We start from the raw sequence: 24,561 nt of genomic DNA, 5'->3' as shown, positions 1-24,561 counted from the left end.
AAACCCCATTGATTTTCTTTTTTCCCCACAATATCTTCTCTTGTGTTCCACAGACGAGGGAATGTTGTTCCGGTTTGAAACAACAACATGATTTGGACGAACTATTCCTTGAACAATGTCTTTTTGCTGTGATCAGAAACATTTTTTCTAATCTTGAATTGAAATGTTTGGTGCTGTTTCCACAGACTGTCGGCCGTGTGGTCATTCAGATCGCCAATGTGTCGGCCATGTACAAGTGCTCGGCAGAGAACAAAGTGGGAACAGATCAACACTTGATATATTTCTACGTCACCAGTGAGTCTCACCAACACACTTTGAACAAAGCTGTTTTTAATTTAATAGCTATTCAGCTTGTAATTCTTTCTTTCACTTGGTCTGGTGTAACTGTGACACTGATGGTGGTCACTACTACTATACCTGAAGGGTTAGTTCGCACTAAAATGATCATCATTACTCACCCTGGTGTTGTTCTAATGCCATTTGCCCTTCTTTCTTTTATGGACCACAAAAGGAGAATTTTGGTAAAGAAATGTCCCGCTCGCGCTCGTCCATATAATGGCAGTGAATAGCGACTGGCATCAAGCTTTTATAAAGAGATGCAAAAGTATCACATCAATTCATTTTGCTTCTTTTTTAAAGCTTGATGCCAGTCGCTATTCACTGCCATCATATGGACGAGCGCGAGCTCCTACAAAAGGAAATTCTCCTTTTGTGGTCTAGATTACTTGTACTTCACTGCCAAAAATTGTACATTTAACAGTATTTTACTGTAAAATGTCCCGTTAGATCTATTACAGTTTACCATACAGTAGATTTAACCAATGAACATTTTACTGTAGCATTTTTACCATTTTATTTTAGCATCTGTTACTGTTAAAATTACAATAAATAAATAATAAATAAAAAAAATAAAAAAAGGTGCACAGACCAAGTGTGCCGCACACGTCCTGAAAAGTGAAGCCAAATCGCCCCCTGGTGGCTGGATACAGTATAGGTCATAAGCCCCGCCACTCCATATAATCGAATGGGAGGTGACTCAAACCAAAAAAAATCCATTTACACTTCAAATAATTTAGTTAGTTATTTGATGCTGTAAAAACGTGGTGTGCCGTCATGATTGACAGCTGTGCCTGCGATTGAGTCTGTGGGCGGGACATTGATGCTGCGGCTACACCCCATAATGACGTAATCGCCAACTACCGTTTCTAGGATATTTTGGCTTCATTTTTCTACAGTGGAAGGGTAGTCTATGGCACAGACACAAACATTAATGATACCTCAAATTGAGTGGTTTATTTAGGAGAGGTGTGGCATTATTTTGCTCATTATTTGCATTTCTTTCCTGTTTACTCGCTTAATAATGTTGGGTTAAAAATAACCCAGCGAGTAACCCAACTATGGAGTGGTGTAGCACCTTCCCAACGGTGGGTTAATTTGACCAACGCATTGGGTTAAAAGCAAGGTGGGTTAAAAGTAACCCAACAGTTAACTATTTATTTTTATTCATGACCTTATTTAAACTAATAAAATACACTTTGTTTGCATGTTTTCAAATACAGATTGTTTATTTGTATAAAACAATAAATATGTCTCAACAAATATATTTTTAAATTACAAACTAAATATTGGGGAGTCTATAATTTAATGTAAATATACATAATTGTGAACATAAGTTCAAAAATACACAAGTGAGCATACAACACGCGTATTTAACCCAACAGCCGGGTTACTACAAACAATTATCCAACGATTTTAAAAATTACCCAACTTTTTTTTTAAAAAATAACCCAACATAGTGACCCAATAGGTGTAACCCAATGGTTGGGTTAAAAAAATAACCCAACTATTTTTTTTTTTTTTTTTTTTTACTGTGTAGCTATCCCAGAAGGCTTCGGGATAGAGACGGAGCCCTCTGAGGATCCTCTGGAGCAGGATCTGGTGCGCCTGAAGTGTAACGCAGATAACTACACCTACGAGAACCTGCGCTGGTACCGTCTGGACCCGCAGGCCGTTCCTCCAGAGCTGGACTGCAAGAGTCTGCACCAGTACGCCGAGTCTCTGGGCGGGAATCTGTCCTTCCAGACCGCCAGCAACAGCTGGGTCCTGGAGCTCAGCATCCCCAGCATCCAGCTGCAGGACGAGGGCAACTACGTGTGTGAGGTGCAGAACCGGCGCACTGGGGAGAAACACTGCCACCGCAAGTACATCCCAGTCAAAGGTGAAGCTCTTTCACTGCTCAGATCTAGATGGACAATTTCATTTGCACACAGTACACTATCGGCAGCGGGGACTAGCTTCCAAAACCTAAGCTGTGTCTGCGTATTATCTAATAGTGTAGTTAAATTTAACAGCTGACAGATATTCAACATAATTCATGTGTGAGACAGTCTAACAGAAGGACGGACAAAACCAGTCAAATATCAACTGAGTTCATAACTCTGAGTTCTGCTCATATAATATCATCATTTTCTAAACTATAGCGAATAAACTGATAATGTGAGAAATGTTGAAGGTGTAATGTAATTCCATATATTCATTTTGACACACCTCTTCTAATAATGTGGGAATGATAATGCCCATTATGTCTATACTGTGGCTGTCACTACTGTACCAGAACACCTAACCCATACTCTCTCTCTCTCTCTCTCTCTCTCTCTCTCTCTCTCTCTCTCTCTCTCTCTCTCTCTCTCTCTCTCTCTCTCTCTCTCTCTCTCTCTCTCTCTCTCTCTCTCTCAGCACTGGAGGCTCCTCGATACCGGCACAACCCCACCAATCAGACGGTGAATGTGAGCGAGTCTCTGCAGATGGAGTGTGATGTGGAGGGCACACCCTCTCCACAGCTGTCCTGGTTTAAAGATAACCAACCCCTCCATCAGATCTCAGGTCAGTCACTCACGACAGCCCTTCAGCTCTCTTATTAGGGCACTTTATACTAGGTGTCTTTAACTAACATGTACTGTTTAAATTAATCGTTTGATGCAATGCACTTATTATGTACATGCATGTTTTTATGTTGTATATATATATATATATACATATATTCTATGGAAAAAAATAGCCTTTAATAGCCCTTTAATTAGCCAAAAAATATAACTTTTTATTTATTTAAAAAAACTATTAAAAAACAAACAAACAAGCCCCAGCCCTGAGAAAAAGTAATGCATTACTATCAAAACTTTGTTACTTTTTTAGGGAGTGACGCAATATTGTAACGCATTACTTTAAAGGGATAGTTCACTTTGAAATTAATTTTTGATATGTTTTAGCTTACCTCAAGGGCATCCAAGATGTAGGTGTCTTTGTTTCCGCAGTAGTTTCAATTTTGATATTTTTAGGTCAAACCGTTCTTGTCTGTCAGTCATTTCATGCAGGTCTATGGTCACTGTCTCAAAGAGCTTGCACAAAGTCCAAAATAAAACAATTCCCCATCGTCCAAATGAAACAATTCCCCATCATAAGTACACATTGATGGCCTAAGACACGAAACGAGCGGTTTGTGTGAGAAAATGAACAGTATTTATATCGTTTTTATCTCTTGAAAACAGCACACGTCTAAATGATCTGACGGCGCGGGCGGGTATAGATATATTCATAGATGTCGCCTTCGCTACTGCAGTTCATTGGAACGAAACCGTAGCCAAGGCGACACAAACCGCTCGTTTCGTGTCTTAGGCCATCAATGTGTACTTATGATGGGGAATTGTTTCATTTGGACGATGGGGAATTGCTTTAATTTGGACTCTGTGCTTGCTCTTTGAGCCAGTGACCATAGACCTGCATGAAATGACTGACAGACAAGAACGGTTTGACCTAAAAATATCAAAATTGAAACTACTGCGGAAAAAAAGACACCTACATCTTGGATGCCCTTGAGGTAAGCTAAAACATACCAAAATTTATTTTCAAAGTGAACTATCCCTTTAAGAGTAGCGTTCCCCAACACTGCCGATACGGAACGGATCACTGCGATGAATAATACTGTATGTGGGTCCATTTGAAGCCTTCTATTTATCATGTAGTATTTATTTAGCTATTCTTAACAACAATGTATATTAAGTATTAAAATTAAGAGATGAGAAAGTATCATGAGTAGACAACTCTTTATTTACTGGCAAGCAAAGTGTGTAACATTCCCCATTCCCTCTCTTCGAGGTGATGAGGATCTTAACAAATAGAGCCAGGGTTGCCAACTTTGGGACTTTGGCAGGAGTGAGACTCTGTAAAACATCAGTGTGCGCGCGTAACCCTAACCCTAATTTTAAAAACATCAGTCCTTGTTTACTTAGTATAAACCCTGATTTATGAAAAAAAAAAAAAGGTTTTCAAAATGTACAATTAATTTATTGATTGCACTATAAAAAAAATTAAGATAGAGGTGATTAAATAACAAACATGTAAAACAAAAACATCAAAACAATAAGAAATCTCAAAACAAAAAGGGACACATAATAGTTACTCCACCTCCGCAGAAAACCACAACACAAGTTCCCCACATTAGGCCTGTTGTGCCACAGTGGCAGTGTTGGCCTGCTTCACCACCTCTGCAGGAGCTCGGATCTGAAGCAGGGTTCAATCCGTTCACTGCGTCTGTCACGTGACAAATGAACGAAAGACTCGGAAAGTAATTATTTATGTTCCCAGTAAATTATTTTTGACTGCATTATAATGATTTCTTAATTCAGAATATGATAAAGACTGCGTAGGTGGATGTGTCCGGGGAATTTGGCTGTTAAAAGTATAATATTTAAAGCCCCTTAAATGAACGAAATAACTCGAAAAAAGATTCATTCATTTTAATGAACGAGATCGAACAAACAAGTGAGTAAAATGATCCGAACTTCCCATCACTCACATGGTGCCATCAGTGCCAGTCTGTTCCTGGAGTCAGTCTTGTTTAGGCCAATAACTGGAAAGGTTCGCTCAGCATCCGCATTTGACTGTGGCAGGCTCAACACAATCTGGGCAACCTTTGATCAGTTTTTTGATCATCACACAAAATGGGGGAAAAAGTTTTTGCACTTTAAAAAAAGCAAAAATGTTTTTCACAATTTTCATCACATTTCCTGCATTTACATACCTTTAGGGACTATGGTGATACAAAATCCAGGAAATAATTAAGTTGATCATAATGATAAACTCTGCCAAAAAGAATATAGTAGGCTAATAAACTATGTATAAGAAAAATATGTCTTACTTTCTTTATTGTTTAATAGGGGCCAATTGCCAAGACTTGAGAGAATCATTTTATAAAGTCAAAAATGTTCACCATTAATGTTTTGTGTGCAAATAAAATTTAAATAATGTGAGACTCAATTTCCACTGTAATATAGAAACAACATAAAGACAGTATATTTTAAACAATTGTTCAATGCCTTTTTTTATGAATGAAGGCCAGTATCACCGTGGCTACTGATGTCTCCATGAAAATGATTTTTTACTTTTGAAAATTAATATAAGTGAACTTGTGGGTGCCAATGGCCTCGTGGTCAGCGCGCCGACATATAGCGCCTTTGCGCTCGGGCGGCCCGAGTTCGAGTCCCGGCTCGTAGACCTTTCCTGATCCCATCCCCTGTCTCTCTCCCACCTCGTTTCCTGTCATCTCTCTACTGTCCTTTCACAATAAAAGGAAAATCACCAAAAAAACAATATAATATAAGTGAACTTAAAACTTTCCTCACATAAACCCCAAAATAAATGTAATATTAACATGTGCCCTTCCTGTCTAACAGGTATGAAATATACAGACACTGAATTAGGTTATCAAACAGTCCGCACTGCATAAATTATTAAATCGAACGGGATTTCGAAAAGAGGGGGGGACATGTCCACATAGGACATTACGCCCGTGAGTGAAAGGCACACCATTTTGTTTTCTGCTTACCTTGATTGTCATCCAAACTTTCAAATGCGCATCAGTGGCTCGGACTGCGAACCTATGCTCTGAACTCTCTCTGAACTTCTCACACGCAACTGACGTATCAGGTGCAAGATTTTCAGCGCATCAACGATCAGAGAATTCTGCAGTGAGAACGTTGTAGGCAGATCATCAACAGATCATCAGAGAGAGTCATCAACAGAAAATGAACGGCTTGAGAGGGGAGAAACATGGATTTAGGCGTGACATTTCTTGCGTGTGCGCGAGAGCGTGAGATTGATGCTGAAAGCGTGAGTGTCACACCAGATGCGTGAGAGTTGGCAACCCTGATAGAGCATTCCTGAGAAATAGATCACAATACATTTCTTTATCAACAGAAAGTAAGCTAATCATATGCAAAACAACACTGCATAGTCTTCACTGTATAAATTAAATATAGATTAATACTACTAAATCTACTAAAGAGCAGTGAGTGATTTTCTCTTTGTGTTTTGTTGTTGCAGGAATATTAGACTCTGTCACTTTAAGAGCGAATGCACTGATCCAATATACTGATACACATGCACAATCCCAGCTGTTTATGTTCACTTAAGACATAAGCGTGAAGGAACGAAACACACTCAAATATATTGCAATAATGTCTTCGTAACGGCATTTTCAGATTTTCGTCCTGGTAGCACCTAACTAAAAGTCAATGATTGAAAAGTCTGATTAAAATCAAATGTATTTTAACTGAATTTTAATGCACATTAATTATGTTTAGGTTTGTTAAACTTTTGCTTGCAATTAATGCAATTAAATGTGTGTTTAATTGACTTAGAACAACATAACGATATTGAAAGTATTCCGTACACAGATGTAAAGTACAATGCATTACAAAAAGTGCACTTAAGTGTGTTTAGAAATATTATCATGAAAGTGTACTTTCTTTAAGTAAAATGTTATAGATATCATTACAAAGTGCATTTGTTAAGAATTATTGTCATTAAAGTGAATTCTCTTTAAAGGTGCATTAAGCAACTTTTCATGTTAAAAATACCCGTTTTTCTAACCCATACATGCTTAAACAATTGCCTGATGGGCTGAATGAGCCCTTCTCTGATCACTGAGATTGCCTCTATAATCCTGTAAAGTAAAATAAATAAGAGGGATTCGGGCCGGAATTTTAGACTGGGCGTGACGTCATGCGCGTTCACGGCACGCTCACATAGCTATGTCTGGCAGGTTTGTGTAGAAGATGGATTGTAAGAGACCTGCTTGTAGTTCATTTCAAACACCAACGCAAACTCCACGTAAGATAAAAAAAAGAAAACTTTTGTCTAGTGAGCGTGCACATCTCTGGCTGCAGTTTCGCTTGCCGCCAGAGGTGGCATAGTTCTGCAAAAACTCAGAATCTTGCTTAATGCACCTTTACAGTTTTTCTCAGTCACTTTGGTGCATTTCTCACATCACTATTTACATTTGCACAACAGTTAATGCAGTTCTCAAAACAATTAGTACAAACTGCAAAACCTAGTTGATAACCTGCAAAAGCGTGTCACTTGCTCAAAATGGATAGCCCATTCCTCAAAAGCAAGTATTCATGTCAATGAAAGTGTCAGTGTCATCAAGATGAAAAGTCCTTACACCATCGTTTATGAACAAGATAGTCAAATGGCTTTGTCATGTTTGCATTATGACAGTTTACTCTGTAATTTTTTTCCAATGCAAAAAAGTCAGATCTTGGTGACACCCCCTGAAAATGCTCAATACAGCACTATATACTATTTGTGCACAGCCATTTGAAAAATACAGTAAAGTTACACATTACTGTATTTAGTGAGGTAACTGAGTACAAGACACTGAATATGTATGTTTCATATTTTTACTGCATATGCTCTTTGCAATTCTAATTTGTTCACAGCATTGTGCAACAGAAAAAATACACCCTTTATTTACAACAAACATAAACTCCCTTTGGGTAGAGCTGTGCACAACTGTACACAATATTGCAGAACATATTGGAACTGAACATACAACATACATAGTACTGTAATCATTCATGCACATCCAGACGTTCCTCATCAGTGAAAGCTGAGATTCACCTGAGAGAAATTGCTCAATTTAGGAGACATTTTCAGGAAAAAAAAGATGTAAATTTTTTTTTGTAAAATTTGCTTGACAGATTTTGACAACTAGTTCAACATTTCTGTATGTAATGACTCAAGCAATGAAATGAGGACTATTAGTTTTATATGGAATGACTATTCAGCATTCAAAAGTATAGTTAATTTTGACTGACATGACATAAGCAAATGATAATGTTATAAAACAGCAGAGAGTTGTATGAAAGCATTTGATGCATGTCCAAAAGCATTTGCAATTTGTTGGAAGGAATGAGAAACTGCTACTATGATGTGCACAAATGACTAAACGTTGTGGAGATTGAACTAACTGTTGTGCAAATGTAAATAGTGAAGTGAGAAATGCACCAAAGCGACTGAGAAAAACTGTAATTTTAATTATATTATATTATCTTCAAGTGCCCTTTTCAAAAAGTATACTTTTATGATTTGAAGCACACCAAAAGTATGCTTTCAATACTCTTAAGCACACTTATTTTTCACAAGGGAGAGCTGAAAGACCAGTGAATGTTGTGAAGCAGTTTCCGCTCAAACTATATAAAGGTATTATCGGCCGATGTCGACTGGAGCTCCCGTATTCCCACACCACGAAACCTGTTCAAACCCGTATCCCACCTCAATAGTGTTTTACAATACAGCATCCACACAATACGCACATTGTACCTAAAAATGAATTCTTATTTTTTGCCGCAAGTACACAGTAGTAAAGACACCTAATATAAAGAGCTAAGGCAAGCAGAAACCTCCCACTGAGGCGTTCAGTAGTTAATAATGTGAGTTTGTCAGGATATGAGATTGAGAAGTAATCAATATGTCCAGAAAATAATTTCACATCATCTGTTTTAAATGTACACTATTTTCTTCCATTTCTCTGCATGTTGTTCAGCCCTCCTTCAGATTAACATAAATGTACTATTCAGAAACGATCCCATTACAGATTACATTATGCGCACCACAGCAATCCCTCTAGCTTAGCACATCTGAATAGGAACACACTTATTCATGAGCACATGCTTACACTCTCTCGCTCACACACACTAAATTGAATTCCAGTGCTGATGTAAAGCATTCAGGCTGATGTGCCGGAGGTCTGGGTGGGCCGTTGGACTCGTGTGTATATACGGCTCTGGGAATGTGTATGTGGGCTGATAATAGTGGGCCGTAAGTGAATTCACATGCAGTGCATGTACAGTCTGTGGAAAGGTGTAATGCGGAGGATATTATACCGGGAGCAAACTGAGTTCAAGAGTTAGCTTTTAGCAGGAGTGTGTGACTGGAATGTGTTAAAGTCGCTGAATCTGAATCCATAGCAAAACCACAGAAGTTTTTAGAGATTGTGAAATCCAGTGAAGTCAATTAAAGCATACGCTTCTGATTATCCCTCCAGCACAGTGACTAGTGTCTGCGTTAAACCAGAGATTTCCTGAGACAAATCTCAGCTGGCGCGTCATAGAAGAGAGGAGAGATGTTTTAAACATTTGTGTTTAAATTAAAATTTGTGTTGTTTCAAGTTAAGCTTCATTTTTATAGCGATTTTTAACAATATAGACTGTATCAAAGCAGCTTTACAGTGATAATAGGAAATTACAGTAACAGAGATTGTTAGGCTTTACAGCAGCTCTAGAATAAAGTTATTGTCCAGCTAAAGTTAGTTTTGATTGATTCACTTCCGTCGCAAAGATCATTAGTTATTAACTTAGGGGCCGCTAACACGACACCGTTTTAAATGAAAACAGAAACTTTTAATGCGTTCTGGACGTTCATTCGCACGACAGCAGTGTTTGGGACTCGAGAACGCACACCTTGAAACAGGTTCCAAGGTGCAAGTTTAGAAAATGTTTGAAAACGTGATCATCTCCATGTTACACTGTGTCCTAACAACACGCGCCGCGACGCCGCGATAAAAGCTTATTTTCCATGTTAATCAGAGAGTTTGTCCTAACCCGCCGCGACGACGACACGCGATGATTCTATAAACGGTTTCTATTTTTCTGCGACGTCGCCCTGGAACAACAAACACAAAGTGTGGCAATGATAATCTCAGGGACTGTTTATGTGCTTTATTTAATGTTAAAAGCGTGTCATGTGACTCTGAATATCATTTAGTGCTCCAGCTTTGAGGCTGTAAAAGCAACAATGGATAATTCACCTCAGATCTTCAAATTAAACAAATTGAGAACAGATTGTTTTAGTAACTCAGCCTATGTATTTTTAATAATTTTTAAATGCTGTAATATTTGTGAATTTGATTATGTAGCTGCTTATCCATTTTCGTGCGAGTGCCGTCAAGATTACTCTCTGGTGCCGCGCACTCGCCGCGAGACTCCACCCACACGCTGTTCTGATTGGCTGACTCCGCCCACATGCTGTTCTGATTAGCTGACTCCGCCCACACAGTTCTGATTGGTTGACTCCGCCCACACGCTGTTTTGATTGGCTGACTATGCCCACACGCTGTTCTGATTGGCTGACTCCGCCCACACACTGTTCTGATTGGCTGTGGGTTTTGATTTATTTTGACGCATCTCGCAGTCTAGTGTGGACAGACACATTATTTGTCACTGGAATCTTATCGCATCGCATCTGGTTAGGACACGTTGTAAACTTCAAAAACGTGAATCTGTGAAAACGCTGACGGCATGCACATGCATATTACGTGTTCAGTCTATCTATAGGTATGCGCGTTTGAATATATATGCGCTGGCACATTGCAGGCACAAGGTCTTACTTTACAAAGTAACTTTACAAAGTTTCTCTACACTCTTAAAGAATAGGGTTCCATTCTGGGGTTCCATATATGAAGCGGTGATAGAACCATTTCTTTTAAGAGTGAGATAGTTGCCAGTTCACTTCATCAGGTCTGGATACGGCCCGGATGCGGCGGACTACACAAACACTCCTTTACATTCAATCCACCTTATCAGAGCAGACGTGGCCATTTGTGTGAGGCTTCCGGTTTCATCCGCCACTAGTTATTTTAGCTGTATAAAAACAGTCGTAATGCTGCTTGATATTGCAAACTGTTGTTTGTTATCATATCGGTTTAGATGTATTATCATAATCGTAAACACACTGGTTTGTAGCGCAAATATTCTTACTGTTTACTGCACTTTGTTTTACTTTAGTTGATATGTGACATTAAAATTACACTCTAAGTGAGGTTCATTATGATGAGGATTATATTGTGATATAAATAAGTGTATAATAATTATGTTATGCTTTAAATGGTAAAAATGTGTTAATTAGCCTTGGCTGACTCAAATTGTGACGGGCGACTCGCAGGACGTCTTGGATTTGATTTTGAGTCATTCGACAAAGAACAGAGGACAGAAAAGTCAGTGGATTTAGAGTTGATCACAAACACACACTTAAAGTAAAGGTTCTTTATTAGGATTGATGGTTCCATGAAGAACCTTTAACATCTGTGAAACCTTTCAAATGCACAAAAGGTTCACTGGTTCATTTAACCCTCATCCTTCCCTCACACTGTGTAACACATCTTTCCCTCACGGGTCAAAATGACCCGAAGCCCTAAAATTAGACTTAATTTTTTTTTGTGTCCAGAAAGCTTATTTTATTTAATTTTGATAATATTTCTTCTATTTTTGAATGCAATTTTTTGGAGATTTTTTTGTCATTTTTTAATTTTATTTACCTTTAAATTACTAGATTTGATCAATAAATAATAAATCAATAGTAATTTAAGCACATTCCTCACATTCTTTCAACTGAAATTCAAAATAACTCACTATTTCATGCATAACCCTTTTAATTCAGCTCAAAATATCTTACATTGGAAGTCTTTGCTGACCTCTTGTGGAAAATAAATAATATAACATGGTATTTCATAACTCTATCCACTAGATGGGCTTATAGCTCTATATGGAGCAAATGAGCTGTTCCTCTGGGTCGTAAAGTCAGTTCACTTCAGTATGCATTCAGATACACATGTAGACATTATAAAATCATTCTGTGGTGAAGTTTCAGCATTTTTAGTTTGAATTTTGGGCATTTTTAGTTTTCAGTTTTAAGGGGGTCAAATTGACCCTCGAGGTAAGGATTTGTTACTTTTTTTAAATTTAAACCACAAAACTCCTCGAATCCATTTCTTTTTTTTTGTGTGTGTGTGTGTTTTGTGTTTTTCAAGTCCTGGGGTCTTGGACCTTCTGATGCACGCTAAATTTTATTTATTTAGTTTTTTAATGAGTTTCGGGTCAAAATGACCCGAGGGAAGGATGAGGGTGAACTGATCACTGTAAGGTTCTTTGAGGAACCAAAAATGTTTCTTCTGTGGAATCAAACCCTCTTTTGGAACCTTTATTTTTTTTAAGAGGGCCAATTCATATGCATTAAGAGCTCACTCATTCACATTGTTGGCCTGCTTTATTGTACCCCGTTTCTCGTTGAACCAATTCAGGGGTAGATAGTGAAGGTGTTGATGACTGAAGAATATCACAGAACTTACAGTCCAGAAAACAGAAGAGCGCTGCAAGAAAGCCGGCAGATTGTGTGTTTGACAGTTTTGTGGATGTGTACAGGGATCCTGCTTCAGGACTCCAACCGGACTCTCAGCATTCAGCGAGTGCGAGAGGAAGACGCCGGTCTGTACACCTGCACCGCCTGCAACCAGAGGGGCTGCGTTCAGTCCTCGGCCACGGTGTCCGTCATCGGTGAGATCCTCTAGGTGGCGCTGTAGGATACAGTTCACTCTTCTGCCTTGCCCTTCAGTTTAACCCAGACAGCAACATTGTGTTGGCCCAGATCCGGCCCACATCTGGCACACATGGGTTCCACACGGGCCGGATCTGGGCCGACACTATGTGTCTGTCTGGGAAGTCATTTAGTAGAGCATAAACAGTAGGTACAAGCTCATACACAGACTAACACACACTTTTGATTTATGGGCGCTTCACCCATTGACTTCTATTCTTAAATATTAAGCTAATGTTAAGTACTACACCCTAACTCTTCTCTAACTAATGAGGCATTTACATGACATTGTTTTCAACTAAAAACAGAAACCGTTCATGCACACAACAGCAGCGTTTTGGGGGACTGAAAACACAAACTAATGAAAACGGGTTTCAAAGTTCAAGTTTTTGAAAAATATACCGTTATCGTCTTCATGTAAACAACACAAAAGTGAATTCGTGCAAATGGTGATGTCATGTACATGCATATTACGTGTTCAGGTGTGTAGTGTTTCTTTACAAATAGACATCGCCATCTACTGGCCTGGCAGCAGAATACAGCGATTTGAGACGTTTTCATGGATCCGTGCGAAAGGGGATCGTTTTGACAACATTGTCGTTTGTATGCGGAAAAACACAAAGATACATCGTTGTCGTGTGAACGTACCCTTAAACTACACCTTTTGAACTTTTTAAACTTTGAGCAATTTAAACGTATTTAGTCTTTTATAACCTTCATGCATCTCTTCTTTACCATTTAAATGTTAGTGTATTAATATATTTTAATATTAAAATCATGAAATACGTAATAATTTAAATAATATATAATAATATAATAAAAAATAAAAAAAACGTTGGATATGTTGTTTTAGGCAACTGTAACCCCCTTTTATGTAATATTAGTGCATGGAATATAATTTTGATTTGTTCAAAATATAATTTTAGTAAAAACAAGCAACAAATTGGCAAGAAAATCGTATTTGTCACACTTTATCATGAGAATTTTGATTTTGCAAAACAAACACTGGATCTTTTACATGTAATTAGAAAAATCATTTTTAGAAGACGTGAGCTTTTATGTTCGTTTCTAAGCTTTAACACAATAACATGTTTTGTCTGCCAGGCTCTGATGACAAGACCAATGTAGAAATAGTGATTCTCATCGGGACGGGAGTCATCGCCATCTTCTTCTGGGTCCTTCTCCTCGTCATCTTCTGCAACGTGAAGCGGGTCAGTGCAGTCTTTCTCTTCACATCCAAGTCACAACTGCATTATTCAAGAATGTAGCAATTCGAGGAGCGCACAGTGATGCCTGCAAGGCCTTTCAATAACAATATGCAATTACATCAACAATGCCTTGCCTTCAGTGCAACATACGAGCAAAACCAAATCAGCATGAGTAGCGGAGTCAGCGATTCTGCAGGCCTCGGGCTCGCTCCTCTTATAGGCTGCGGGATCATCCAGAACTAATGGTTATGATGTTGTCCTGCAGGTGAACCCGGCTGATATCAAGACCGGCTATCTGTCCATCATCATGGACCCGGGAGAAGTGCCGCTGGAGGAGCAGTGTGAATACCTGCCCTACGACTCCAGCCAGTGGGAGATCTCCAGAGACCGGCTGCGCCTCGGTACTGTCACTGACCCTTCAGTTCAACAGCTCTCATGCAGGATTCAGATCGGCCCAAATACAGAGCCTTCATGGCTGGTATCCCAGAAGTGAAGCGTTTTTAAAAATATTTTCAGGGGAGTCTTAAAGTCCCCCTGTAGTCAAAAATTGTATTCCTTATAACTCATCTTTGATCACCAAAATTACATATTTAAATGTTTTTTTTTTAGTTATGCCTTAAAATAGCTTGAATGTAACTCTACACCCTTCTATGAATATGCAAATGAGCCCCGCCTCCACTCACTCCCTCACTCACTCACTCAGCTCAGAGATCCACTGGTTGACGATCACACGTTGATCTGATTGGTTACAAGGTAGTTTGTGACATCAGAAACACCAGCGATTTCAAAGCGTGTGTTTGAGCCTGTCTTTGGTTCACTGCAGTTTTAAGGAGAAAATACTCAGCAATGCTGTCGACTTATGAACTTACACATGCTTTGTCTTAAAGCAGATTAAAAACACCACACAGACACATAAACAACATTAAAAGCTGGATTTTCCCCACAGGGGGACTTTAAATCAACATTTAGGAATCCTATTGGAATGTGATTTTTGAGGGAAATGCAGATCGTTTGTGAGTTGATGAAAAACTAATAATTGAATCAAATTTAACATAAAAAAAAATGGGACTGCACAATTAATCTAAATGAAACTGAAATAGCAGATTATCTCCTCAAATCGAGATGATCAAATCAAAGGCAGTGATTTAAAGAAGCATATAGTCTGTTGCGCTGCGTGTTTCAGAGTGAAGAGCGACACGGTGTTCATTTACACACGCGCTGCTCATAATAGCATGTTCTCAGAGCGGTTCACAGTAAATGCTGAACTAGATTAATGTGCATTAGGAGTTGTAGGTTCACTTCATTTACATTCACATCATTTTTGTAGACAGAATTTCACCAATATTCCTCTAAAATAGGAATTAAGGGTTTAAACGTTTTAAAGTGAACAATTTAAAGTCCCATCATTTTATCCCTTCAAACTCATCTTTGATCACCAAAATTACATATTTAAAAGTTTTTTCTGTGAAAAAAATGTCTTCATGCCTTAAAATATCTTGAATGTAACTCGACACCCTTGCCTCATTTATTATGCGCCATTCTATGAATATGCAAATAAGCCCCAAGGACTTAACTTTCCAGTTAACTGGAACACAGTTGTTACCCGAGTTATTTAAAGTAAAGCAGTCAGATTTATTCAGTCAGGTTTAATAATAATTTTCACCGTACTGTTTTGGGATGCACACACATTCTACTCTCATGATGAATAGTGAAACGTTTGTTTTAGCAACACTTCTTCTGTGTCCGTGTTTGCAGGGAAGGTGCTCGGGCACGGAGCTTTCGGGAAGGTCATCGAAGCCTCTATGTTTGGACACGACAAGATAACCTCTTCAAACACCGTGGCTGTGAAGATGCTGAAAGGTTCAGTCTCACCCAATAACCGTAGAGAATACAGAAATGCCCGCTGACTTTCACATGTGTTTACTGAAGTGTTGTGTATGACAGAGGGAGCCACAGCCAGCGAACACAAAGCGCTGATGTCAGAACTGAAGATCCTCATTCATATTGGAAACCATCTCAATGTGGTCAACCTTCTCGGAGCCTCTACCAAACCCAACGGTAGGAGAATCCATCATAAAACAGATACTTCTGTTCCTGTAGGCAGATTCCCAAACAGCAACACGTTCAGATTGCCAGTCCAAATCCGATTATTTGTGTATCCGATTGAAATGATGATCTAAAACTAATGATGTCCACACAGTGTATCGCAACTGCTCGATCCGATGTGTGTGTGTCCATGCAGCTCTTTCGTTCTCTGGAATATTTGCATTGGTTTCTATGGCAATGGCGTCAAAAACTACAACAAAAACCACAACATGGACGAGTTTGCAATAGTAATGTTTTATATTTTACAACATGGAAATGTTTAGCATGTTTGCTATAACAACGTCTGACGTTCTACGATTTATGTGGCGTGAGAAAGTCCAACCCGATCTCACGGCAATACGACCTCAATTTGCTAAATCGTACATATTTTACGAGTTGCCCAATTTGTATGAATTTGTTCGAATGACCTACCCCTGACCCCGCCCCTAAACCCACCCTCACGTGGATTTAGACAAATCGTACGAATTCGTATGATTTGTTTGAATTATCCACCTTTTTAGCCACCTTTTAATCACTCGTACGAATTCGTATGATTTGTTTGAATTATCCACCTTTTTAGACACCTTTTAATCACTCGTACGAATTCGTATGATTTGTTTGAATTATCCACCTTTTTAGCCACCTTTTAATCACTCGTACGAATTCGTATGATTTGTTTGAATTATCCACCTTTTTAGCCACCTTTTAATCACTCGTACGAATTCGTACGAATTGGTTAGCGTTGTAAAGTCACATAAACCACGTGGATCTGAGCGGTCAGACTGAAATGGATTTCCAGAAATGTGATTTGAATATGATTTTAAGCCACATATGGATGTAGCTCGAAATGGATTTGTAAAAAATCTGAAATAAATCTGATCAGATTTCAATCGGATATGCAGAATTGGACTGAAAGGCTGAATGTAGCCACGGTGTCGGCCCGCATCTGGACCGCGTTGAATCCACGTGTACCAGATGTGGCCCGGATCTGGGCCGACACTACGTTGCTGTCTGGGTTTGGTGATCCAGATATAGAAACATTAAGTATTTGTCTGCTGCATCCTTCCATACTTGTTTCTAAACCTCTGTGCTTGGTCTGATTGTCAGGTCCTCTCATGGTTATAGTGGAATATTGTAAATATGGAAATCTCTCCAACTTCCTGCGTGCCAAGAGGGAGTTCTTCTTACCATACAGGGTGAGAGAGACGGAAATGCTCACTTTTATAACAGGATGAAATGCATATATGCTTCCTCTTACAACAGCACGACAATCCGTGTTAACTCCAATGAGATGTGGTGTAACATGAGCTTGTGTTTGCAGGATCGTTCTCCTAAAACCCAGAGTCAGGTGCGCCGCATGATAGAAGCGGGTCAGGCCGGTCAGCTTGAGCATCAGGCGTCCAGCTCCTCCAACACCAGCCCTGCGGCGGCACAGTCTCGCGGTGAGGGACAATACACACACACACTGAGAGATTACACAGCCCTGCATCTTACATACATAACTGATGAGTAATTAATATACTCCTTGATAATAGGTGATCGGAAAGAAGATATAGGGCCGGATCTAATGCTGCGGTCATGTGCTATTGGAAACATCGTAAATGTATCATCAGGGCAACTTTTCATAGTCGGAAACTTGTAATTACAACTGGGAAACGCAAGTGTCCGAGTTGTAAGGGGCCAACGCCACATGGCAGAGAAGAGCAGCGCACGATTTCTGTAGCAAATTATAGGTTTCATTCTTTTATCTAAATACAGCCAACTTGTTAATATGCTTGTCATTTCGGTCAGTGATGATTTGATGCGGATTTTTTTAAGGATAATGGCATGTAGTTGAATTTTAAAATATGCTCCAGTAAACCTGGGTTTCATGTTTTCGACAACAAAGCACTTGAACGTGACATACTCGTAATTACGACTCCTGAAGTGGGGAGTGGGACTTTTCCGATAGCACATGAAGGCATCATAAATCATGTGGGAATCCCACAGAGGGCTGTAAAGAGCTTAATGAGAAACTAAAGGAGGGACTGAGCCGTATTAGCAGAGCAGATCATCATGAACACATTGAGGACGGCTCCTCAGAAGCACTCGGCCCACTTGAGGAATCATTGATTATTAAGTTACCCTCCTGAGAGCTTACTTATGTAAACTCTTCAATATTTCCCCAGCTGCGGTGGATGATCTCTGGAAGACCCCGCTCACGATAGAGGACTTGATATGCTACAGCTTTCAGGTCGCGCGAGGAATGGAGTTTCTAGCGTCTCGTAAGGTACATTACTGTATATCTTACTCCCGCTCCACCTCTCTGATGATCCTCAGTCACACTCAGCGGGTTATGGATTATGTTTCAGTGACTTAAGATCTCTAGTAGAGTACTATTAAACTCACCTACCAAGTGTCTATCACTAGCAAAACCTAGCAACTAGCTTAGTTAGTACATGCTAGCAACATGCTACAACACGCTAGCTCCAATGCTAATTCATGCTAGCAAATTTGTTAAAACGTTATCAGCATGTTGAATCATAGTAGCAAAGTATTAAATCAAGATAGCAACGTGTTAAAACATGCTAGAAACATGCTAAATCATGCTAGCGATGTTACAACATATTAAAATGCAAAATCATGCTAGCAACGGGTTAAAACATCCTAGCAAAATAGTAATTCATGTTAGCAACATGTTATATTATGCTAGCAACATGTTGAATCATGCTAGCAAAGTGTTAAATAATGTTAGCAACATACTTATTCATGCTAGCAACATGCTATTTAATGGCAGGAATGTGTTAAAACATGCTAGCAGCATGTTAAATAATGCCAGCAACCCGCTAATTCGTTTTAGCAATGTGTTAAAACATGTAAAAAAACATGCTAAAAACATGCTAGCAAGAATGCTAATTCATGCTAGCAACATAATAAATCATATTAGCAATGTGCTAATTCATGTTAGCAATGTGGTAAAAAAATGCTAGCAGTGTGCTAAAACATGTTAGCATGTTAAATCATGGTAGCAATGTATGAAATCAAGATAAAAACATGTTAAAACACTTAGCAACATGTGAATCATGCTAGCGGTGTGTTAAAATGTTATTAAAATGCAAATTCATGCTAGCAATGTGTTAAAACATGCTAACAATATAGTAATTCATGTTTACAACATGTTAAAACATGCTAGCAGAATGTTAAATAATGCTATCAACATGTTAAATAATGCTAGCAACATACTTATTTGTGCTAGCAACATGCTAATTCATGCCAGCAATGCGCTAAAACGTGCTAACAACGTGATAAAACATGTTAGCAGCATGTTAAATCATGTCAGCAATGTGCTAATTCATTTTAGCAATGTTCTTAAAACATGCAAGCAAAATGTTAAATCACGCTTGCAACAAAAAAAAAAAAAAATGCTAACAATGAACAAAAAAATTATAGGCTCTTGCTAAGAAATGATAACAACATGATAAAACTTTCAAGCAACATGATAAAACATACTAGGAAGCTTGTAAAACTTTCAGACAAGGCTTTGTCAAGCCAACATGAAAATTTGTCCTGACGAACTTTACTCTCTAGTATAGATTTATTTGCTGAGCTATTGTAAGGTACAGAGGTGGTCACTGATCTTGGTTTGGCTCTGATTGTGGCAGTGTATTCACCGAGACCTGGCGGCCCGCAACATCCTCCTGTCCGAGAGCAACGTGGTGAAGATCTGTGACTTTGGTTTAGCGCGTGACATCTACAAAGACCCTGACTACGTGCGCAAAGGCAATGTAAGAGAAACCCTTCGACTGTTAGCATGAGCATGATCCAGAAAGATCTCTAGTGTACAGCAGGGTCAGCCACTGGAAAAGTGTTTAAGTGTCATGAAAATAACATTACATGTTAAACGTGAGCCCACATGAGATTCAGCATTGCAGTAAAGGCCAGAGCAACATTCAGCACATACAAGGGTTGCCAACTGTCCCGTATTAGCCGTGTGATTAGCCGTGACCTCCCGTGTCCTGTTTATCGACTGCTATGCTGATCTGACCACTGACTCTTACAACAGCAACACGACACTTGGGAACGATCACGACACCGCATCATCCAATCACAGCCCACACTCATTCGCATCAGACCATACCAGTAACAAACTCTAAACTGAGAATTAATCATTCTTTTGGGACAAATCGTTGTTTGCTTTGTGAACAGAATCCTCTGCTGTCTGGTTGTTCCCGGTTCGATCCGGACTCGCGTTAACGGCAAATCCCTTTCACTTTCCGCGTTTTGATTTCGACAAATCAGTTTTAACGAATTCAAACAACGTGATTATTGTTCACGAGTCCAACATTCATCCAGTCACGCAAGAAAACATGAAATCTACCTGAGGGAACGATCAAGAAACATTTCTGATTATTATTAATGTTTAAAAAAAAAGAGTCAGGATTCTTTGATGAATAGAAAGTTCAAAGGAGATTAATGCGTCCTTGCTGAATAAAAGTAGGCTATTACTTTCTTTAATTTCTTACAAATGTAGTGTATAATGTTACAAAAGCTTTCTGTTTCAGAATTAAATTGTACATAATTAGGTTAAGCAAAACAAATGTGGTTATGTCTGAGAACCTTTTAAACACATACAAACCTAAGATAACATCTACTGTGTGATACAGTACTAAAAATATTTTGATTGTCCCTTATTTTCCTGTAAAGAACCACACTTGTCCCGTATTTTTCTTTTCTGAAGTTGGCAACCCTAGTACATACTAAATAAAAATCATTAGGAACGAGTTCAATACCAGTAGTGTTTCTGCATGACGTACTCTGGGTATGAATGCTTGCCCAGCTCAGTGCTTGAGCTCCAGGACCCTGAGCCGAGAGTGTTCTCTCACAGTGAAGTGTTGTCTGTGTTGGCAGGCCAGACTGCCTCTGAAGTGGATGGCTCCGGAGAGCATCTTCGATAAAGTTTACACCACTCAGAGTGACGTCTGGTCGTTCGGAGTCCTGCTGTGGGAGATTTTCTCTCTGGGTGAGGGTCTTTCACAGGCCTATGCCTATTCAACATACAGTGCTCTCTCTGTAAATCATCTATGGAGTCTTGATTGAACCTTGTCCCATCAGGAGCGTCTCCATACCCGGGCCTCCAGATCGATGAAGACTTCTGCAAACGACTCAAAGACGGTACCAGGATGAGGGCACCGGACAATGCGTCCCCTGAAATGTGAGCGCTGGCCTGATGATTGTGTGTGTTTGACGTCATACATAGTGCTCTGACGTGTGTGTGTTCTGGCAGATACGGCATCATGCTGGCCTGCTGGCAGGGCGAGCCCAGGGAGAGACCCATGTTTCCGGCTCTGGTGGAGATCCTGGGAGATCTGCTGCAGGAAAACAGTCTACCGGTGAGGAAACAAACACCACATCTAGCATAATAATATCTGAGCATCACACTTTACCTGATCAAGCGTAGCGTCAGTTCTGGCGGGTCACGTTAGTCAAGCTCGCATCAGTGACTCTCAGCTGATCCACGTCCTCCTAGGAATACGACGCCTATCACCGTATTCATCTACAAGCTCCTTCAGTATTATCAGGAGCTATCGCGTTTCTCAGGAGCGCTTTACCCTCCTCCATCCCCAGCTCCTCCTCTCGCCCAGTCAGGATTCGGCATTATTCCCCTCGAATCAGAATAAATTCTCAAATTATGTTGTACTTTAAAATCTTGAATGCATGATATCTGCAATACATTCATGCTGGTTCTGTTCTGTTCACCCTAAGCGGGGTTATTGCTGCTCTTATCCATGCTTGCCCAGAACAGAGCCATACCGCCAATCCTAACTGTATGCTAACTGTCAATCGTATTTGATGATAGTGGTCCTGACAGATTTATTTACAAGGCAGCTGTTTATAATACTGAAAGAATAGCCAAAACATTATGACTTATCACAGGTGAAGCCCCAGACAGCAGTATAGAGTCGGCCCAGATCCGGACCACATCTGGTATACGTGGATTTCGTACGGCCCAGATGTGGGCCGTCACTATATCATATTGAGATCATCTCCTAAAGTCACATATTTAGGTCTGATTAGATCAGATGGTCTGCAAACAGTCAGTTCTTGTAATCAGCGTGTTGGATGACGGAGAATTGTGCAGGAATAAAGATCTGAGCGACTTTGACCAGGACCAAATTGGCGAGGCGACTGGCTTAGAGTATCTCTGAAACTCTAGAAAATTAAGTGAAATGCATTGTCTGTTTTCTTAGGAAATCCCGTTCAATGTGTCTCAGAGTTCAGAGGACGACGGCTTCTCACAAGCTTCCTCTCGCCCAGCATCACAGGAGGAGATCCGACTGGCCTGCAACACACTGTCCACACGGTACACTCGCATCTCACTTCATCAGCGACCGCTATCCCAACCCTGGCAGGACTGAGGGATCACATAATGGCCTGAAACTTTTAAAGTTTCCATTAAAGTTTTATGGCTCTTATATTCTGATATAGTGAGAATATGGAGGAAAAAACCCTGTTTTATTCAGAGGCCGAAACTGAGCAAAAATATGCTGTTTTTATACAAATATACAAAAAGTAAGATGAAATTCTCATGCTTGTAATGGAAATCAATGAGATCTTAAAATGCATATAAATATTAGTCGTCACTACATCTGCCAATAATATGTCTAAGATGATGCTTAGTTTTATGATCTGTAGTTTTAAAACATAAAATGCAATACAGTGATGACTGAGAGATGAACAAATAAACCTTCCTCAAAAGCCTGATGATCATATTTGATATGCAGGTCAGATTTGACAGCAGAAACACACGTGAAGATCGAGCTGAAGGAGGACGTCTGTACAATTACACTAAAAAACTTTCACTTGTTAAAAAAGTCTAAACTATCACTCAGACACAGAAGGACCGGAGGAGATTGTGTCGACAGCAAAGTTGGGTTATACTTTATTTTAAGGTGCCATTGTTACAGTGTAATTACACATTTAAGTACTGAGTGATATTAATAAACTGCATGTACTTACTATAGGGTTAGGGTATGATTAGGGTTAGTTGCATGTAATTATGCATAATTTACTGTTATTACTATGGTAAGTACATGTCACATATGTAACAAGGACACTGTAAAATAAAGTGTTACCCAAAGGTTTGATCATTTAGAGGCCTCATAAATCTGTGCATCAGATATGAGACAGCAGACTTTACAGGGTAAAATTAATGTTAGTAGGGATTTGAACAAACCTAAAAAAATATCTTTGAATGATAAATCATCTTATTGAAGAGAGGTGTGCTAATACCTTTCTTGAAACCAGTAAAAACATCTCATGTATATTCTTAGGCAGATATCTCAGTAACAATCTCTAGACCAACATATTGCAGACTTATGAGTCTACATGCTTCTCTGTGTCCAGATATTACAACTGCGTGCCGTTCTCGGGGTGCATCATGGTGGGAGCCTCGAGCTCGTGTCACCCGCGAGTCAAGACCTTCGAGGAGCTTCCCCTGGAAATGACATCACACAAGACACATCATGTACGACCGAGACCTCCAGTACATCGAGTCTTTATTGGCTGAAGGATGTCAGGATCTGTGTGGTCTCATGCGTGTTTGTGTGTCTACAGGACAGCCAGACGGACAGTGGGATGGTGTTGGCTTCAGATGAGCTGGAGAGGTTTGAACACAAGCACAGAGGAGCCATGCTGAAAAAGTAGGTGAATCATTTATCGTGTGTGAGTGATCAGCTTTCATCATTAAAGGGTTAATAAAAAATAATAAAAAAAAAAAATCAGCCCATGATTTACTCACCCTCAAGTCATCCTAGATGTATATGACTTTCTTCTTTCAGACGAACACAATCAGAGTTATATTAAAAAATGTCCTGGCTCTTCCAAGCTTTATAATGGCAGTAAATGGCCGTTTCTGTTTTGAAGACCATAAAAGTTCATCTATCCATCATAAAAGTGCATCTGTCCATCATAAAAGTGCTTCTGTCCATCATAAAAGTGCATCCATCCATCATAAAAGTGCTTCTGTCCATCATGAAAGTGCATCCATCCATCATTAAAGTGCATCTGTCCATCATAAAAGTGCATCTGTCCATCATAAAAGTGCATCTATCCATCATAAAAGTGCATCTATCCACAATAAAAGTGCATCTGACCATCATAAAAGTGCTTCTGTCCATCATAAAAGTGCTTCTGTCCATCATAAAAGTGCATCTGACCATCATAAAAGTGCTTCTGTCCATCATAAAAGTGCATCTGACCATCATAAAAGTGCTTCTGTCCATCATAAAAGTGCATCTGTCCATCATGAAAGTGCATCCATCCATCATTAAAGTGCATCTGTCCATCATAAAAGTGCATCTGTCCATCATAAAAGTGCATCTATCCATCATAAAAGTGCATCTATCCACAATAAAAGTGCATCTGACCATCATAAAAGTGCTTCTGTCCATCATAAAAGTGCATCCATCCATCATAAAAGTGCTTCTGTCCATCATGAAAGTGCATCCATCCATCATTAAAGTGCATCTGTCCATCATAAAAGTGCATCTGTCCATCATAAAAGTGCATCTATCCATCATAA

The 24,561-nt window shown here is 39.4% G+C and overlaps 2 protein-coding genes across 4 annotated transcripts in view; one reads left to right on the top strand and one right to left on the bottom strand.

The window, feature by feature from the left end:
* The window catches only part of flt4 (fms related receptor tyrosine kinase 4), a 99,183-nt gene that overhangs the window by 68,949 nt on the left and 5,673 nt on the right, over positions 1 to 24,561 (top strand). Inside the window, exons 12-29 of one of the 3 annotated variants that reach the window (XM_081383136.1) lie at positions 186 to 294; positions 1,877 to 2,218; positions 2,737 to 2,883; positions 12,537 to 12,668; positions 13,813 to 13,919; positions 14,182 to 14,317; positions 15,672 to 15,776; positions 15,861 to 15,974; positions 17,109 to 17,197; positions 17,323 to 17,443; positions 18,170 to 18,270; positions 19,643 to 19,765; positions 20,889 to 21,000; positions 21,093 to 21,192; positions 21,265 to 21,370; positions 22,229 to 22,341; positions 23,385 to 23,505; positions 23,595 to 23,680. In XM_081383136.1, coding sequence (XP_081239262.1) covers positions 186 to 294; positions 1,877 to 2,218; positions 2,737 to 2,883; positions 12,537 to 12,668; positions 13,813 to 13,919; positions 14,182 to 14,317; positions 15,672 to 15,776; positions 15,861 to 15,974; positions 17,109 to 17,197; positions 17,323 to 17,443; positions 18,170 to 18,270; positions 19,643 to 19,765; positions 20,889 to 21,000; positions 21,093 to 21,192; positions 21,265 to 21,370; positions 22,229 to 22,341; positions 23,385 to 23,505; positions 23,595 to 23,680 — 2,264 coding nt within the window. Of the gene's footprint in view, positions 1 to 185; positions 295 to 1,876; positions 2,219 to 2,736; positions 2,884 to 12,536; positions 12,669 to 13,812; positions 13,920 to 14,181; positions 14,318 to 15,671; positions 15,777 to 15,860; positions 15,975 to 17,108; positions 17,198 to 17,322; positions 17,444 to 18,169; positions 18,271 to 19,642; positions 19,766 to 20,888; positions 21,001 to 21,092; positions 21,193 to 21,264; positions 21,371 to 22,228; positions 22,342 to 23,384; positions 23,506 to 23,594; positions 23,685 to 24,561 lie in introns of all 3 variants that reach the window. The other 2 variants (XM_081383138.1, XM_081383137.1) reach the window with 2 other exon arrangements.
* The window catches only part of ergic1 (endoplasmic reticulum-golgi intermediate compartment 1), a 39,547-nt gene continuing 36,410 nt past the window's right edge, over positions 21,425 to 24,561 (bottom strand). Inside the window, exon 11 of the transcript XR_014031389.1 lies at positions 21,425 to 21,643. The gene's annotated coding sequence lies outside the window, so the exon portion shown is untranslated. The remainder of the gene's footprint in view (positions 21,644 to 24,561) is intronic.

Source organism: Scardinius erythrophthalmus (assembly GCF_964197995.2).
Source record: "Scardinius erythrophthalmus genome assembly, chromosome: 13".
Lineage (NCBI taxonomy): Eukaryota > Metazoa > Chordata > Actinopteri > Cypriniformes > Leuciscidae > Scardinius > Scardinius erythrophthalmus.
This window is presented reverse-complemented; position numbering and strand designations above follow the sequence as displayed.